This window comes from Branchiostoma floridae, chromosome 8 (genome assembly GCF_000003815.2).
Source record: "Branchiostoma floridae strain S238N-H82 chromosome 8, Bfl_VNyyK, whole genome shotgun sequence".
In the NCBI taxonomy this organism is placed as follows: Eukaryota; Metazoa; Chordata; class Leptocardii; order Amphioxiformes; family Branchiostomatidae; genus Branchiostoma; species Branchiostoma floridae.
Genome location: NC_049986.1, coordinates 9,359,887 through 9,379,316, shown reverse-complemented (window position 1 = coordinate 9,379,316; position 19,430 = coordinate 9,359,887). Strand labels below are relative to the sequence as shown.

General features: G+C 38.4%; 1 protein-coding gene across 14 annotated transcripts in view; it reads right to left on the bottom strand.

Annotated features, from left to right (window-relative positions):
• Positions 1 to 19,430, bottom strand: part of LOC118421257 (voltage-dependent P/Q-type calcium channel subunit alpha-1A-like) — a 128,505-nt gene that overhangs the window by 32,109 nt on the left and 76,966 nt on the right. For 11 of the 14 annotated variants that reach the window (XM_035828464.1, XM_035828473.1, XM_035828474.1 and 8 more), the window contains 15 exons: positions 18,856 to 19,053; positions 14,344 to 14,456; positions 13,452 to 13,564; positions 12,926 to 13,057; positions 12,303 to 12,375; positions 11,687 to 11,807; positions 10,062 to 10,130; positions 9,255 to 9,372; positions 5,163 to 5,687; positions 4,505 to 4,584; positions 3,104 to 3,194; positions 2,007 to 2,136; positions 1,520 to 1,579; positions 1,127 to 1,233; positions 715 to 817 (listed from right to left, as the gene is read on the bottom strand). In XM_035828464.1, coding sequence (XP_035684357.1) covers positions 715 to 817; positions 1,127 to 1,233; positions 1,520 to 1,579; positions 2,007 to 2,136; positions 3,104 to 3,194; positions 4,505 to 4,584; positions 5,163 to 5,687; positions 9,255 to 9,372; positions 10,062 to 10,130; positions 11,687 to 11,807; positions 12,303 to 12,375; positions 12,926 to 13,057; positions 13,452 to 13,564; positions 14,344 to 14,456; positions 18,856 to 19,053 — 2,033 coding nt within the window. The remainder of the gene's footprint in view (positions 1 to 714; positions 818 to 1,126; positions 1,234 to 1,519; positions 1,580 to 2,006; positions 2,137 to 3,103; positions 3,195 to 4,504; positions 4,585 to 5,162; positions 5,688 to 9,254; positions 9,373 to 10,061; positions 10,131 to 11,686; positions 11,808 to 12,302; positions 12,376 to 12,925; positions 13,058 to 13,451; positions 13,565 to 14,343; positions 14,457 to 18,855; positions 19,054 to 19,430) is intronic. The other 3 variants (XM_035828468.1, XM_035828470.1, XM_035828471.1) reach the window with 3 other exon arrangements.

The following is a 19,430-nucleotide window of genomic DNA, read 5'->3' as shown; positions in this document are numbered from 1 at the left end:
TGGATACGAGACTGAGATGTCACAGGTTCCATTTATGGCATTCCTGGCTAGATGTTGCGCCCTTGTGAAAGGTAAATGTCCTCAATACACCTGGATCCAAAAATGGGTACCTGATTTGTTTGGGAGTAAAAGGCAGTGAAAGGAGAGGGATCCGGATAGCCTTGTAATAGCATGCATATTTTGTACACACTGCATGGGCAACAAAGCACTGACCCTTTGGCCTAACAAAAGATATAGCACAACTACCATAACTTACACATGTAACATTCAACTAGCGTCTAGGGTTGGGCAACCCGGACCTGAAAAGTTGTGACTTCAAATCCCAGTTTCTCACCCAACCAGATTTGTAGTAATTTTTACTTAATCCTATCTAAATATACTTTGCAACATAGTGAGTGAGTGAATGAGTGAGTGAGTGAGTGAGTGAGTGAGTGAGTGAGTGAGTGAGTGAGTGAGTGAGTGAGTGAGTGAGTGAGTGAGTGAGTGAGTGAGTGAGTGAGTGAGTGAGTGAGTGAGTGAGTGATCATGAGTGAGTGACTAAAAGAACAGCAAATTCAAATTAAAAGTATTTGGGACAGAATTTTCCAACTTTATTTGTATGGGTTATGCTCAAGAAGACTGGAGGTCTTGTCAAAAGTTTGGTGAATAACAGTGAACCTCCACATTAAAAACAAAAGATTGTGACCAAAGAATTATGAATTTCAAAACACTGACCTTGAGTTTCGGTAGTCTTTTGATAGACTTAAGCGGTCTGAGCACTCTCAACACCCGAAGTGTTTTGATAGTGTTCAGATTCTTCCCTCCTCCTTGGGAACCACTAGAAATAAAACAACATTTGTAAGATATCAAAGTTTTTAAAACCACTACCAACATATGAAAATTCATATATCACCACTCAATCCTGAATGATTATGTGAGATTGTTTACTCTGTTTATTTACTAACTAGAAGCTCAGACAACAAGAGTTACCTCATACCTTCATGAAATAGTTTAATCTGTGCCTGGATGTGTACACCTTTACACAATGTCATGTCACATTTTGTTTGAAATTCCTATCATGATCTTAAGACAGAACAAAAATACTTCTAGTTTTCATGGAGGTAACAACTGATGCAGTCTTGCTTACCTGAATGCAAAGGCGACCAGAGCACCTGTCACAACCACTGCATCCAGAAAGTTCCAAAGGTCCCTGAAGTAGGCACCCTTGTGTAACACCACTCCCATGTCAATCAACTGTGAGAGGACCAATCAGAGCAGACAATCAAAATTGAATCAAGAAAATGTCAGATTGATGAATCTTTGTTGTACAGCTGAACAAACCACATGCAGAACCTTCTTCAAATAGAATAATTTACTCTATATAAAATGCAGTACATAGAAAATGAATAATTATAAGATTTTCATTTTGCTGTAAACAGAAGAATCTGATACTGTACAGCATAGCTAGTGAGCCTAAATACAGATCTCAGAGAACGCATTTCACTTACTACTTCAATATGAGAGATATTTGTTTCCATACCTTTATGGTCATTTCAAATGTGAAAATCCCAGTGAAAACATAGTCAAAATATTTCAGGATCTGGAAAGAAGGAAGATAAAGTTTAGATGAATGATGAAAGACTATCATCTTTTTAATTTTCATAACATTCATGGCTTTTATCAGCTCTTTGGTGGTTTCATATTAAGATACTTCCCCCATCAACTTTACTTGAAAATATAACAGAATGGTAACTTTGCTCATTAACAATATGAGTTAGATTATCTGAAATTATACGCAACTGGCTTTGATTAAGTACAATGACACAAAAATTAAGAATTTTAAAAGAAAATGAAGAAGCTTAAAACTTGTATTGTGGAAGATTTTGCTCTATAAAATTAGCAAATTACAAAATGTTTATATACTAAAAAATAAATGTCTTGATATAGATTAAAGCATAACACAAAATGTTGAGACAAAATGTCAATATACTAATGCTACAAGTGTAAGTTAGCTACTTATTATTCACCTCGTTTCTCTGCGAGACTTTGTTGACAGGATCTTCAGCTGCTAGTGTGATACTACTGCAGACAATAACAAACATGATGGCGGGATCAAAGAACCGCAGGTTGATGATCCAATGGGCAGCAAGACGCACGCTAAGGAGGAGAAAAAGAAAACATTTTGGTCATTTGGTGAAAGAAAATGAAGTTAGAAGGAATGAAGTTGTAATGCAAGTAGTGCCAAAAAGCAACAATGATGACTCATCATCTAGAAAGGTGAACAAGGTCACACATTCTAGGGGCCTAAAATCGACCTTGACCTCTGTCTCCCCAATCCTCATCCACATACCAAATGATATTTACAATCTATCCGGAGGTTCTAAAATCATGTAACACACACACGCACACACACACACACACACACACACATATACACATAAACCAAAAGCAATACCTTTATTCTTCATGGAGGTAATAAGTCTAAGATTGCTTTCTAAAGTCTGATAAAGTTACATACATTCAACATTGGAGTACATGCAGTAACCTCTTCTATATGTAGGAACCACTTGGCCATGATGGCAACTTTCTAGGTCCCTGAGATTATTTTTCATATGATTTAACCAAGCCTTAAGAACTCTGTTTATGATAACAGCCTGTGTACTGTGACAATTTCCTTGAGTGGTCTCTACACTTACTATCAGACAGATTTGATTGTATGCTAAGTGTATTTTGAACTTAAACTTAACATTTCTTACATCATTAACACGTAGTTCAAAACGAAATAGTCTTAGGCTAAATTACTGGGACAGTATGTTATTAGATTTCTCAAATCATGTTTATCACAATGCCCCCTTTCCATTAGGACAGCGCTCTCGCCGTGCTCTCTCTGCGACCTAAAATTTGACACATCGCTCAACAAATTATATACAAAAGAAACAAATCTTTTTACACTCTGTGTGTTTTGTTGCTGTCGTCTCAGTCACACTTTTAAGTTTTGTGTGATTTACCCAGTATGAAAGCAAAGGTTACATAATCCTATCAAGGTTGCAGTGAGAGCGCATCGTGATTGAAGTCTAGTGGAAAGGGGGCCTAATATGAAAAAAACTGGATTGAGTGGACTTACGGATTGGTGGTGGAGAAGATGAACATGGAACTATAAGGCACCATCGGTTTGGGCTCCCCGTATTCCTCTTTATGCTCTGCTTTTTCTCCATCTATTGTAGAGACAGACAGCATGCACATTTAAGAAAGGTAACAAAAGACACCATTGGTCCAGCTTGAAGTACATCATGATGTCATTGTTTTGAGAGCAAATCAGCACCATGGACACAAACTGTTAGGTTAATTTACTTGGGGAACAAAGTTCTTTTCTGATTGGTTCAAATATGGTAGCTAATAATTGCATGTATGACAATTTTGATTGGTCCATATTAAAGTAAAACGTGTTGTTATTGTTGCGACAGCAAATCAGCAACATGGACACAAACTGTATTGAATTTCAGACTACATTATTAGGATAACAGTGGCCTTTTCTGATTGATTCAAATGTTACTTGACAATTTCTGGTATCTACATTTTCATTGGTTCAGACTGACAGTAGATCATGTTGTTATTTTTGTTGTTGTTTTGAGAGCAAATCAGCACCATGGACACAAACTGTTCCCAATGTAAATCACTGGTAAAACAAAGGTTATTTCTGATTGGTTCAAATGTTACCAGACAATGTTTTGTATCTAAATTCTAGTTGGCCCTGATAAAGTCCAATCATGTTGTTACAATTCCAAATCAGCACCATGGACATAGACAGTAGTGTTGTTAATTTACCTTTTCTGATTTGTTCAAGTGTTCAAAGGAAAATTTGGAGATGAACAAAAAATGTCCTTGATAACCTTTGCTCCATCATTTTCATCCTCCCAGTTTTTATTAGTAGTAGTCATCCACCATTTGATGTATATATTCAAGCTGAATGTTCTACAAATACTAAAAACATTAGTTGGGGATCTAACAGCCAACAGCATAAAACATGGTGATACAAATGTAGTTAAAAAAAGAAACTGACCGATCTCTAATCTAGTAAGTATCAATTAAGGTGTCACTAATATCTAAGAAGAAAATATTTTCTTTCTATTCAGAGAAACTACACGCAGTTAATCAGCTAATTTATTATCATATGATTATCTTTATCATTATTTAGTAGGCATAAGAGACACATTGCACATGTAACTGAAGCATTTGAATTCTAATGTATCTTTAGCACTGCAACAGAAGCCACAAGATATAGGACTACACGGCTAAGGGGATGTCTAGAAGATGACACAAGGGAACGAATCAGAGAGGACCCAAAAGAGTTAGCGTTAGGTTAAAGATAGAACCACACAGCTAAGGAAGACATCTAGGAGACCAAGGAATGGAAGGAATGAGCAAGAAAACAAAGGTAAGAGATAGGACCACACAGCTAGAAGACAGAGTGAGGGAAGGAATGAGTGAGGAAACAGAAAGCATGGAAAAAGAAGCATCCCATTACCACCATCCATAGTGCCTCTCCTATCACCATGCTCATCTCTCTGCATGGACTTACCAAACTCATCTCTCTCATCAGCATCCCTGCAGATAGAAAGAGACAAAAGCTATGAAAACTCACTGTTAGGGATAATCTAATGATATCTACAATTTGTATACCAAATATGTATACCAAATATACAAAATGTATTTACTACAGTTTTTACAATAAATATGATTTTCACTCTCATAGCTTTAATAATCACTATTTGAAATATGACACCACTAACAACATGTAACATGACATTTTCCACAAACAGTGAATTAGAATGAATCAGAACACCACACAAGGGTCAGAGGTCACCACCAACACAACACAATGAATGTTACAGTAGGGTTGCCCTTTCTGAAAGTTTTGTTGTGAACTACATAACTTTTCTCCAAAGCTTGTTTATTATAATTGTAGCATTATGTGAACAGTGCATTCTGTCAGAGCTATTCGCATGGAGTCATGATGAACTCATATTGAATATAAAATGTGGCCATCTTGGACTGTTTCTGACAGATTTTCCATGACTCAGACTAAGTTGGCACTGTGGGCCGCTGTATGAAAAATTCTACTACTGAGGAGGTCAAGATGTGGCTATAACGGGCAGGAAGTTAAATAATGGGTCGATATTAACCGTCTTTTGTGACGTCTTCTGCCTTGTAATGTGTCTATGCCACTGTCTGTGACGTCGGTGTCTTGGTCATTTGGCTGCCTGCGGCGGCGCCGTTTCCGCTGGTCATCGTCCGGCGTCCTGCCGATGTCGCGCCGGCTCCTCCTCCCCGGGTCGTTCCTCGCATCAGAACTACTTCTGTCTCTCCTCCGAGGACCCATCCCACCGTCCAGACTGGAGTCGCGGTTCCTCCGGTTCCCGTCCATCCTGGGGTGACGGGGGCCTGCGCGGCCGTCGGGAGGCAGGCTGCTGTCACGCGATTGGCGGCTGGACCTGGCCGGGTTATTCCTCTGGAATTCTTCGGGAATGTTACTGGGCGGCCTGCGGCGGGGGCGGTCCCTACGCGACTGTCTCTCCTGCGGGGCCCTTGGATCCAGCGGGGAGCGACCTCGAGTCCTGTCACCCCCGCGACTTTGCGAGCGGCCGCGGCCGTCCACAGTGTCGTGGTTGGTTCTAGGCGAGTTGTCTGCTAACTTTTTCTTGTCCTCTCTGTGTAATTGCATAGATTGGTCATTGGTTACAGGGATTAGTGTCACCTCACAAGCCATGCAAAATACTTTTGAGCTGACGATCACTGTTAGGTTTCTAAGCATTTACCAAAAAAAACCCAAACTTTTATAAAAGCTTTAGCAGTTAGAAATGCAGAGATCTTAATCACATGCAAGGATCTTATTGTCATAAGAAAAGTACTGCAAATCATGCAGCAAAATCTAAAGAAAATGACTCTACGAGAAAATGGAACCAAGGTTTAGTTCATAATATCAAGAGTGCACAATACTAAAGGAATGTCATTCTCAGGATTTTAAGTAAGGATGAAAAAAGAGTCTGCAATAGTCATGAATTTCATGCACCAAACACCAAGCTGTTATCAAAATTATACTTAATAAGCAGAGAAAGTATGACTTGGGCCTTAAGTTAGTATCTATAGGTTACAGGTCACAATACTCCTGGACCAATTTCAATATGATTGATATTCGATTAAGAATGGTCGCTATTCAGAGCAAACCTCATATAGATGTTAGTCTCTGTAGTATGCTAGTGTCTCCATAGAAAGAAGAGACTGGAAATGAGCTTTCCAGTGCACTGAGTATTTTCAGGCTGTAAGGCATAGACTGAAGCAACAAGACTACCAGTAGTCTCGCTTTTAGATGGCATAAGCAGGCTATATTCTCTCAGTGTGGTAAAGAAATAAGCAAGAGTCAACTATTGGTAGTTACTGTAGGATATACAGTTGATGTGCTGATGTGGAAGACTTTATTGATTCAGAAGACTTCATTGTTCAAACCATGTTCACATGAGCATTGTCTGGTCCATGTTTACATTAGGAATACAGTCTAACTATCGTGTTCCCTGTAGGCAATCCAATGTTGGTGAGAAGTGAAAGGGAAATACATATTCTATAAAAAATGTACAATGTATATGGTGACTTTGTGTATGGTGAATATGAGCAACAGGGGCAACAAACTTGCACAGGCAACATGACATTAAACTGGACAACACAAAGACATAGAATGGCTTCAATACTTCCCCCAAAGAAACTCTCATTGACTTACAGAACAGTCAAAACCATCTACAACACACTATTAGGAAACCAAATGATACCGAAGCTAGCAACGCAACCCAGCAACCAGAGTAGCGGATATGATATTTGTCACCACACTACGGCTACCATATAATTTGGTAAAAAGCAGCAAGTGGGCTAGAAAGTAATGATGCCTGCTTTGCAAAACCCCCGACAGATAAGACGTCAGACAGAACGGTTTACAACTTTGCAAAACAGGATACACAGTGTGCAATAAACTTGTTTTCACAGAGTTCACATTTTCTAAAGTACCACACATGACACAAAGACAAAGGGTGGGGAGATAATTGTTGGTTATTAAAAATAAAAACACTGAATGTGACATGAGAATGTAGACTTTTTTGTTGTATAAAATGCCTCTTCCTGACATCTCTCTATCGACATTCAACTGACTGTGTAACAACTTTCCTGTGCAAAGAACCCTAAATCTGTCCATGTTTAAGCTCAGGTATAACGATAGGAAAGAATTGCTTAAAAAACAAATTTACGCACAGAATGTGCAAACAGTAAGTTCAAATTTCCAAGAGTTATCATAAGATAAGTACTAGATGACATGTTGTCAAATAGATATCTGAAAGGGTGTATCAGAGATTTTGAAAATGTATTAATTTTATTTTCAAACTTTCCAGCATCTTCATTTAGTCAAATACCCATGATTCGTGTTATGTCAAATTAAGCACACGACCTGGATACAATGTACTGAGTATGTGTTATCATGCATTGTATTAAGGGTGAAACAAGACATTAAGGAAAACTGTTTGTGAGGAATGGATGATGTATAGAAACAGATGAATATATGGACCGTTTGTTGACAATGATCACATGCAAACATGGATTGACAAAATGTTAGGACACCAATCTCAACATATAATGGGGGGTCCCACAAAGCATGGCATTTAGTTTGTCGAAGAATGATATTAAAGTATAAATCAAACTATACACAGAGACAATACAGCCCGCTTAATTTAGAGACCACATACAAGCAGGTTAGTTAATAAACTTTAAGCCCAAAAGAGGGAGTGATGAGGAATTTGAGCAGCTGAAAGATGCTGTGCTATTTTTTGTAGCTAGATAAGAAAGTTTGCCAGAATTGTTTTGAATATATGAAAAAAGGTAGAGGAGTATTGGATCCACTCTGTACAATATACACTTTAGAGAAAGCGTCAACATGATTTAGCTGTATATAACGCTGGTTCACCTGCGGGGTAACCTATATCCGTTGCGTTCATCATTTTAGTATCTATAGAGATATCAAGTCGATGGACGGTGGTGTCAAATTGTGATGTATTCGAAATATTGCAATTCGAACCACTGAGTCTGTCAACCTGAAATCCCTAAATGATTTATTTTTTAATACAACGGATATAGGCTACCCTGCAAATAAAGGTGAACCAGCGTTAAGAATCCCTAAAAGAAGTCTTTAATTTTTCTGACAGTAATTTTCAGGCAGAAAGTTTGTGCAAAACTTTTTTCTGAATTTACTTTCTGATTGGATAAATATAGCAATAGGCTAAGCTAATTCGATTGCATGGATGACAATTTCTGAAGAGCATCAATATATTATTAATATTGTTGTCTGTTCCCCCCATGAAAACATTTTCAACCATACTGGAAATTGTACCTATACATCAACTGCAAAATGAGCACATACATTATGCTGTGAATTGCAAAATTTTCTGTGTTTTTGCATCATTTGTTCCACCTTCCTGACCTGTTTATTTCATAATAAATGCAACTTTTTTTTGCTAATTTTTTTTCTTTGCAAGATGTCATCCATATAATTAAATCAGTTTGGCCTATAAATATGAAATGAATACTTGCAACATTGCTTACACTGTACATTGGACTATTGGCAGAGGTATAGTGACACTTTCTCATACACATTGACACTCAGGGTAAAAATAGTCTGAGCTTTGCAAGGACTTTTAGCTAACAGCTTTAAAATTTGGGGAGTGTCAGCAATGTTCTGTGTGACAAATTACCCATAAAAGGTCATTGCGTAATTTAATTATTTGCTACAGGCCCCTTTGGAATTATTATGAAATGTAAACTTTCTCAGGCACCGCACCGTGACAACATCCTGTCAATTTCATGGGTCACTTACAAAAGAAATAAGTAACACCAGTTTACGTTTATTCATGGGGTAACCTATATACGTTGTTTGTAAAAACAGGGTATCTAGGGATATCAAGTTGATGGATATTGACTGCAAACTGCAACATTTTCAAAATATTTCAAAATAAAGCACAGTCCTTCGACTTGGTAAATACCGTCTTTAAAAACAACAGATATATATGTTACCCCACGGATAAAGGTGAACAAGCGTTACAGACGACCTTCAAATCTGCTTCAAATTTGCTTAAAAATCAAACAGTCAGTTATATTAGTTATAAGCCCTTGCAAAGCCCTGGCTATTTTGTTCTACATACGGTTTAACATTGAGTTTTGAAAGAAAAAGGTAAAAGATGACTTACAAAGCTATAATGGTGGTAGGGCCATGTGGAGGGCCAGAGGTGGGGCTGAAATCTTTCAGTTCCTCCTTAATCTTCTGTTCTCGAGCTTTAGCTTTCTCCTCGTCTTCTTCTACATCGCCTGAAGGAGTGGCAAACGTGGTAACATCAGCATCCATTAGCTTTGATATTTGATATGTCGATGAAGCATCTAGCCACCAAAGAAGTTGTATGCAACAAAACTGGTTTGGCCAACAGGCTGAGTAAAAATTTTTAAACTGAAACTATGCGGCTACAAACGTCTTACTGAGGATGACTGTGGTGCAATAGATGTCGGTTAGCTGAGGAATGAGTCCATTCTACTACATGATATGTTTTGATATGTTGATGAAGGTTAGACATGGAGAGGATCCATACGTATCAAACTTTCCAACACCTGACAAGTGCTCCCTCCCCCTGCAAGACAACATTACCTCCTGTACTCAAACAACAGGACCTAATTGACTCATTTACATCTGAATCAATATTGTCTTAAATTTGTATTACTTTTGTTTCCTATTTGTCAGGAGTATATACATTTGGTATTCATCTCCTTTACATATAAATTCATAGTCAGGGCATGCAACCTTCTCATAAATAGATATACTGTACTCTGATGAAAGGTAGTGGATGATACCCGAAATATCTGTATATCAGTGCAGCTTGAGGAACAGATATTTGGCTTATCTATAATACATTGCTTTGTACTTTTCATGACAAAGAATTCCATTTTTCGTTGATTGATCGATTGATTGATCTTTTTTACCACACCAGATTATTTACTAGACATACCTTTTGTAATTTCTTCGGCATTGGCCAAGTTGTCAACAGCGATGGCCAAGAACACATTGAGCAGGGTGTCTGTTTGATGGTCAAGGAATCTTTCATAGATCGACTCTTATAATTTTCCCTGGTTCCAGAAGACCACCACTTAAAAGAATGGTGATCCCAGTGTGAGTTGGAGCTGAATAAATGGATACAACACTGTGTATTCCGTATCACCCAAGGCACCAGCCCGACAGTGGATAGGATCGCCTGAAGGCCTGAGGGTGATCCTACCTGCAGGAGGGCTGGGACCAAGGGTGATGTGGAATACACCTTGTTGTACTTCATCCATGTCATTTTCATGCAAGAAAACATGACGTTTCAATGCAAAATATGCATTATGTGAAAGTTTTAAGGCCTGGAACATAAATTGTACCAACAATGCATACCCAGTAATCGATAAATGACAATGGGACACTCAAAGTGCATTCAAATTAATCTAATTCCATGTGATAACAGTAGAAGCCCATGAGATAACCTATTAGTTATTATCTGGTCCAGAAAAAAAGTATCAAACGTTTTCACCGTCCAAATATGACATATTAAGTAATTGTTTGCCTAACATATCCTCTTCCTCTTTGTCTTCTAGGACCAAAATGGCCTGTTAGTTTTACATTAACTTTTAAGACATGTACGATTATGTATAATGGTAAAAAGGGCATGTATAATTATGTATAATAGCCAAATGATTCTACGTATAATTATGTATGAAGGTAAAAGTGATATTATATTATGTATAATTGTGTGAAAGGGGTTATGTACATTATGACAATTTATGTTACAAGAAAAGTCACAGCTACTTCATAATTTTTTCCAGGGAAGGAAAAGAGGCTGCACTGAAATGTAAATGTCACCCTCCTGATTATGTTTTCATTGTGGTGACGAATCCTTGGCTGTCAATAAACTAATGACATTTAAACTTGGAGTTCCCAAAGGTCGGCGTAGTATGAAGTATTAACGAGGATCTAAATATCAAAGTGCATCTGTCATGCTTTAACCTTCTCCCATCTACCTAACTAGGGTTTAGAATTATACTTTTTACAGCCAGGTTGCTGAGCAGGTAGCCTCAGCCATTAACATTAAGTTGCCCTTGAATTTCACAGGTGCAAGGCAGCACTCTTGATCTTTGCATGTGAAGTCATTACTTCAATGTTTGAAATTGTTAGTTGTTAGTACATTTTTTAAAGTTAAAAGTCAATTAAAATCAGATTGAAGATTGTTTATGGGAAGAAATCACACACTGAAGAAGAACATCTGGAGGAAAAATCCTCCAAAGACCTCTGAGCATACCAAAATATGTGGCATTTTCAAAGCATTGCATTCTGGTATGATTAACAATTATATAATAGTTGTAAACATTTTTTTGATCCTTGGTGCAAACAGCATTAGGCAGCTTGTGAGACACTCAGACTCCGCCTCAAAAGTTACTTGAAATTAAGCTGCACCAAGCAAAATGGACCCACTGGTATTAATTTCGAACTTTGTTACTCCATATCAAATTTAATATGGTGCAAAATGGCTTCAATAGCAAACTGAAGGTAGGCTGAAAAATTGCTAAAATAGTAAAATTAAAGTAATTCTGGGAAGGATACAGTTGCCAAACATGACGAGAATGATGAAGTAGGAGCTGTAGATCATTCCCTGCCCTTTGACTCCTCCCTTAGCCTTGATGGCAGCGTACATTACCTCGTTCCAATCCTCACCGGTCAAGATCTGTGAACGACAGAACAAACGCTCAGTCCCATGCACTTCTACTGTTCACTGAGTGTGCTTCTGAATCAGTATTAAATACTTGGTAGCAACCTCCTTTATTGTAAGGAGGTCCTGGACATTAAGGTGTACTCTCACCGCACTTGTGTCAAGTTAGCGTCACTGTGGGATTTGTTCACTGCGTCACTGTTTTGTTATTTTTTCACTGTTTTGTTTTGTTATTGCATAAAATGTAAAAGTATGGCTTAGAGGACGACAAATATACACAAAGAGAGAACAATAAAAGTTCGTTTTTTATTTCTGAATTTCATTGAGTATCTTTTGAGCCCGACAGTGATGCATGACACAAGTGCAGTGAGAGTGCACCTGCAGATGTCTTCCTTTGAATTAGGTCAGAGAATTATCTTTACCCAGAGTTTTGACTATGATCTAAGGACCATAAAGCATCAAGTGCACACTTTAAATTTACAAATGGCAATAAAGAATCCAGTGCCATACCTGGAATACTGTCAGCAATGCTATTGGGAAGGTATCAAAGTTGCTTGCGGGCCTGCCATCGTCAAAGTTGAACCTGAAAAGGACAGGAAAGGGTTTCAACAGCACTTTTTGGTTTCCCAAGCAACAGTACTATCAAACTATGCCATTCAGGCCAAAGGACCCTGACAGAACAACTATGAAGCACGGTCATACAGCAGAGAAACACTTTTTAGGTCACAGCCAACATGGTTGAGTCCAGATCTCAAACTGACTGAAGAATCACCTCACTAACAATTACGTCATCTCATTAACATAGACCCACTGACACTGCATCTTTGGACCTGCCAAGAACAATTGAATGATTGTTAGCCCAAAGTATTATCACCTTTACCTGTGTTACTGAAACACTGGTTGCTCTATTTGGACACAGTTTTGGTTACTTGATGGTGATTGGCCCATTGACTACATGAAGGTGATTGGCTCACTGATTCCTAGAAAATGATTGGCTCATTAATTGTTAAGAAGTGATTGGCTAAATGATTGCTAAAAGCTGACTGGCTCACTGATTTCTAGAAGTTGATTGGCTCATTGTTTGCTAGAAGCTGATTGGCTCATTAATTGCTAGAAGCTGATTGGCTACTTACTCTCCTCCAAACAGCTGCATCCCTAGAAGGGCAAAGATGAGCAGGAAGAGGAAGAGAAGGAACAACAAGCTGATGATGGAGCGCATCGAGTTCAGCAGGGAAATTACAAGATTGCTCAGCGCTCCCCAGTACCTGGAACACAGTAATAACACACATTATGGGCAAAGCTTTTTATTTTCCTTTAATCTCTGAATTCTACGTTAGATTCTTTTTTACCAATACGTTAATGTTTGATGAAAAGCAAGGCTGTCTCCAACACCCGTTTTTTTCATCCCAGGACAAAAATTTGCTTGTTGAGACAGGAAAAAATGTCATCCCCAAAATCTGACCTCCATGACACAAAATGGATGAAAATGTAGCTTCCTAGGCTAAGAATGGCAGATTCAACATTCTAGTAAATTAACAATATGAGCTTTCAAACAATGAGTGCGACAGAAAAGAATTTAAGCTGGAGATACCCCTGGATGAATGTAATACAGTGTATTGTATAGTGTTATATGTTATATGTTAGACTTCATTTCCTTACTTTGTTACTTTGAATATCCTGAGGAGACGAAGAGCTCGGAGTACTGAAATGCCGAAGGATTGTCCTGGTTTCAGGGTAGTCCACACCACTTCAAATATGCTCCCAATGATGACCTGAATACAACATATGGTATAATAGCATATATTCAAATGAAGTACAAGACAATAGTTGACATCACAAAGAGTGACTATACACTAATTCTGTACATGGGTTGGAGTTGATGAATGGTTGATGGGATCTGCTACAAATATTTGGCCTCTTTCACTCCTCTGAAACAGGCTAATGCCAACTTCCAGGCACCTATGACCCACTGATGACATCACACTTTCTTCAGGTCATGTGACACAGAATTTGGGTCATTCCAACTTGAGAGGGATCAGAAGACTAATTGAAAGCTTGTTGGTAAAACTTTTTGTTCTGTACAAATTTAGATTAGTGTTTAAATAATTATGTAAATCAATTTTCCAATTCATTTCACACCATTTACACTTTGCATTGGTGAGACTCCTGAGACACTACAAACAAAACTTTAAAAACTAAAAGGCTCAAAAACTAAACTTGATGTTATCTTATTTTGAGTTCTACAGATGGTGTTAATACTAGGATATTTGGAGTTTTATTTTACTCGACCAGTAAAGTCTCCTCTGCTTATGTTTTGATGCCATTTCAGACATCTTCCTTAGAGCTTCTTACTTCTTACTTCAGCTTCTTGCTGAAGCATGTAGCTGATGTAGGTGCCACTTTTGCGTTAAGAATGCAATCCCAAATGAGGATTAGTTAGAAGCTTAGAGATTTATGATAGGCATCAAAACTGTACTGGTGAGACCTTACTGAAAAATTCTGATATCCCATGTTCTGGATAAAACCATTCTCAGATGGTTTTCATACTTACAGCACAGTCAAAGCGGTTGAACGCTGATCTGAAGTACTGTTTGGGACCCAGCCCATACATCTTCACAAGCATTTCCAGTATGAAGAGGCAGAGGAAGCCAATCTCGGCAAAATCTGTGAACAGAAACAATTCCATCATTGAAACCCTTGGCTACAGCATTCTTTCTCCTTGAACTTACAGTCTGCTTGATCCTTCCTGAGCCATTACAAACAAAACTTCAAAAACCAAAAGGCTGCACATGGTGTTCATAATGGGATATTCGGAGTGTTCTTTTACATGTACTAATTTCTTGTATGAAGAGGCAGACAAAGCCAATCTTGACAAAATCTGAGAACAGAAACAATTCCATCATTCACCTGGAAACGAATTTGAAACAATTCTAGCTCTGAACTTAACAAGAAAGTTAAAAAATTCTGGACTAGCTTCCTTAAATTGCACAGAAGTTTGCATCTCTAAGTGTCTGTTAAGAGGTGAATTTTACAATATGGTGCACTTTTCTGACGTCTTGCCAGCATTTTCTTCAGGAATGAGCCACAAGCTCTCTCTAAAAATCATCCAACCTATATCATATGCTTTTACAGGTTGTACATTTGTAGAAATAGATTTCCCTGCTTTACTGGACCCCATCAAAAGCTTATTCATTTTCCATTACCATTAACACAATCATTGGTATTCATCTTACAATATAAAAGATTTTCTGATAACTTGCCAGAAAATGTGTCAACTGTAAATTTATGATAACTGATGGAAGTTTCTGATTATTGTGGGAGTAATTCCGGATTCCTGAGCCAGCACAATAACATCTCTTACACAAGCAGTAGACTGTCATAATGCATTATGGAAGGATTCCCTCATAATGATCCAAAACTATATCTATTTACATCTTGACAAGTGACAACATGCTGAGTTCATGCACTTTCTAATCAAATCAAAACATTGGCGCTCTTCTCGTGGCACGACTAATTGAGTTTTTTTGCATGTCTGATTTTGCTTGATTGCCCATCAACCTTGTAAAGGTGTTGCTTAATACCCCCTGGTACTTTCATTCCAGTTGTCATGAATAACAAATTCCAGGAAGTTTATGAGTACTGAAAAATGGAATTGCTGCCTGGGTTGAATACAAAACATATGTCGATATTGATACAATGCATACAGATATTAATTATGATTGGACATTATTGGCCAATATGTGTTATAATCCTTGTATAATATATATATTTGGCCCATAAAGGTACTGATTACTGGATTTCATAAGTATTTCAGGTCTTGTTATTTAGAACTCTTACTGTTTTTCAGTGCTACATTGTGTGAATCTAACAAGAAATATATGATACTGACTTAGTTGTTGAGGGGCATTTCATCGCTCACTGATTGCATCTTTGAGTGGTGTGTGGCATGCTTGAAACAGCTATCAAGTACTATGTCACTACCTTGCTCTCAGAGGAATCTCATGTTTTTAACTTATATATAGCAATAGTACTGAAGATTATTTTTTATATAACTGTATAAAATTCTTTGAGTAACTCCTTTTTGGTGTACCATGTATTACAACTTATAGTTTGTATATGACTGTGTAAGTTTTTTTTTGTATCTAGATAACTTGTAACCTTTGTAAATTGGATGTAATTCAGTGCAGAAAGAACACTGACATTGCAATTTCCCAATAAACACCATCTATCTATCTATCTATCTTATGTGTGATACTGACCTTAGTGCTGAAATTATGGTAGCGCTTCCATGTTAACATGCATTGGCATAATACCGGTAGTAAGACTTATACCGGTAGATTAAAAATACTGGAACGTAAAGAGATCTACACATGCAACAATAGTTATTTCTGAGCTGTGCACACTTCAGACATCTAGGTGTCCAATACATCATTTACAAAGCATCGATAACAATGCATTCGAAGACAACAAGGCCAAAAGTTTTCAGTATCTTTTTCGGGGTAGGCAGCTCGTCGTGGGACGAACACACTGTCACATTCATTGCCAAATTTATAGATCATAATTACCTATTCTCACGGCACAAGACGAACATGATTCAACAACAATCTTGAATTTCTGTTGGTGACCTACAACTGATGTAAAAGTGTGAGGAACCGTTGCATAATAGCCCGGATCTACGGCTGAATGGGCAAAATTGAACGTACGCAGCCATTTTCCCGCCATTTTTATATCTACGCTAGCAGTGAAGTGTTACGTCATAGCGGTTGTGACGGACAGGAGTTAAATGAAAATTCTTGACAGTATACGTCCGTTTTCTCATGACATTTTGTATGCTCATGCAGGTTTATGTTTTATGCATTTACTGACAGAAAAGGAAGGAACATCAGAGGATGTATAAATGTAAATGTAAAAGTTAATTGTGCCGTGTTTCTTCCTACCGGTATTTTTTACCCCCTCCCAACCACGCGCCCGTTCGCCGTGTAATTCCGCGGCGTGTTACAATTACGATATTACGCTTTTAGCAGGACAAGAGTGGTAGAAAAGTTACACAGAAGAAGTGGCAAGGGTAACCTATAACAGCAACATGTAACTGGAGAAAATGATGCGTTGACAATTTGTCAAATCAGTATGGCTAGAGAAATCGTCGTAAACGTACCGGTATTATGATAATAGATGTTACATCACGGAATCAGTTACATAACACCACTATCCCCAAACATGCATTAGATCTCATCTCACTGGTGCTCTGGTATTCCGAATGTATCGAAATATATATGCAATGTGCTGAATTTCCAAAGCCCCTAGAGATGTGACTTTTTTGTTCTGTTCGTCAATGTCATTTCGTGGTATGTCAACTATTTTTCAGTGACATACTCAAACATGTTTCATAACACCATTAACCCAAAGCACACATTAAACTTCATCTTACTAGTGCCATTCCAAGTGTATTGAAATAAACAAGCAACATGGTAGGTTTCCAGAGGTATGACTTTTTTGCACTGTCTGTCAGTGTCTGTTACGGGTATGTCAAATATTTTTAAGGGATGTGCAATCCAAACACCATGTTACACAACTACACGACATCATTCCAAAGCACATGAAAATGCATCTTAATTGTGCTATTCCAAATGTATAGGAATAGATATGCCATGCGCTGTATTTATGATGCCTCTAGAGGTGTGACTTTTTTGTTCTGTTTGTCAATATCAGTTCCGGGTATGTCAAATATTTCTCAGCGACATCCGATCGAAACATGACGTTACATAATACCATTATCCCAAAGCACACATCAAACTGCATCTTACTAGACTATTCAAAACATATTGGAATGGATATGCAATTATGCAATGTGCTGTATTCCCAATGCCTCTAGAGGTGTGACTTTTTTGTTATGTTTGGCAACATCAGTTCAAGGTACCTCAAACATTTCTCTGTACTGTGACATGGAATCCAAATACTAGTAGACAAATATTGTGTCATCAGTTACTCTGTATCCTTTCTCACTACACACATTCAAGTACATCAAACATGTTGGGAAGGTGAGAGAGGTCCTGGATACATGCATGTGTATTAGGGTAAGAGAGAGTTCTGAAATGCTGACTTGAAGCAGCCCTCTGGCTTGTAATCCTTCCTCTGTCAACCAGTTTGTCAGCATGGATTTTTCAAACTGTCACCCTGTTTTTACACACGACTTAACAACCAGGTGTACATGTCCTTACAAGAACTGCAAGCTAACTGCACATCCATGTATCTGACTTGTATGCAATAGGAATTGGTGGGGAATGATAGGCAATTGTACAAATTGAATCTCATGTTTGTGAACAGTCTGGTGTTCCAGTTAAGTGTTAGCATTTTTATGGAAAAAAATGGAGGGAATGAAATTGAAATTCATTATAATTCCCTCCCGACACTCTGGGCAAAAGGGTAGACTTTCCTTCATACAGTATGGGCATCCTCATTGTACAGCTTTAAACAACGCTTGCAGCTAAATGTGCAGCCACTCCAGACCGTTGCGATTTAACCCTGCCTATTGCAAGCTCCTTGTAATTCAGCCCCTGGCTGGAAAGACAGATAAGTTTGCCCACCCCAAGGCAGAAAAAAAATGTACACAATAGTAAGAGTGAGATATATAGAATACAACACGGTGTATTCCGTATCACCAAAGGTATGAGCCCGACCGCGGGTCGGATCGCACGAAGGCCGGAGGGTGATCCGACCCGCGGGAGGGCTGAGACCGAGGGTGATGCGGAATACACCTTGTTGTATTTTATTTATGTCATACCCACCTGAGAAAACCCATGTTTTGATGCAAAATGCACCAGAAGTTGAACAAATTTGGTGCCCTCGAACAATAACATTGTAAGTGTTGCAACAGCAATGTTCCAACGTCCGAATCAGGTATTCGAATTGCCAACCGGCCCACTCAAAACAGTTCGATTTATTCGAATGGAGCCTGTGTGATACGCCTTTCAAACCTGTGCGATACGGAAACGTACGGCCCGGTCCAGAACACCCGTATCGAACGTTTTCGCGTCACAGGTATGACATAAAAATAAATACTGACCTAGGAAGTTTGTGAGTAGAGGGTCCTGTCCGTGGTGAACCATGGCAGTGCAGATAGTGTTGAGGAATACGAGGCAGATCACACCCCAGTAGAACACCTGGGTCTTCACGATGCGCCTTATGCCATATCGGACTCTCTTCTCAAATACCTTCCAGCTTGGACAGGTCCCACCCTCGTCCTCTTTCTTGTTAGAGAAGCCTATTTTGGTGAAGGGGAGAAAAGAGACGAGAGTTAGCATTTAAATCTTATACTGCTAGAGTTTCAGCCCATGGGTTTGACCCCTGACCTCCAACAATAACTAGTGAACAAGGTCTACACCTCTGAGGTTCTAACCGTCCCACACTTCTAGGTGTATAGAGCCCATTTCTATTTCTATTGAGCTTAGGGCCATACAGCAGGGGGCTAGTCCACTGTTAGTGTTCAACTCCAATATTCTTTTTAAAAAGTGCTGAGTTGATAGCAGAAAATGCAGCGAATTGTCGAGTCTTCGTATATCCCGGCGCATGGTTTGAAACCAAGACCCACCAAATGCAAGATGAACACTCTAGTTGGTCTCAATAAAAATAAAAAATTTT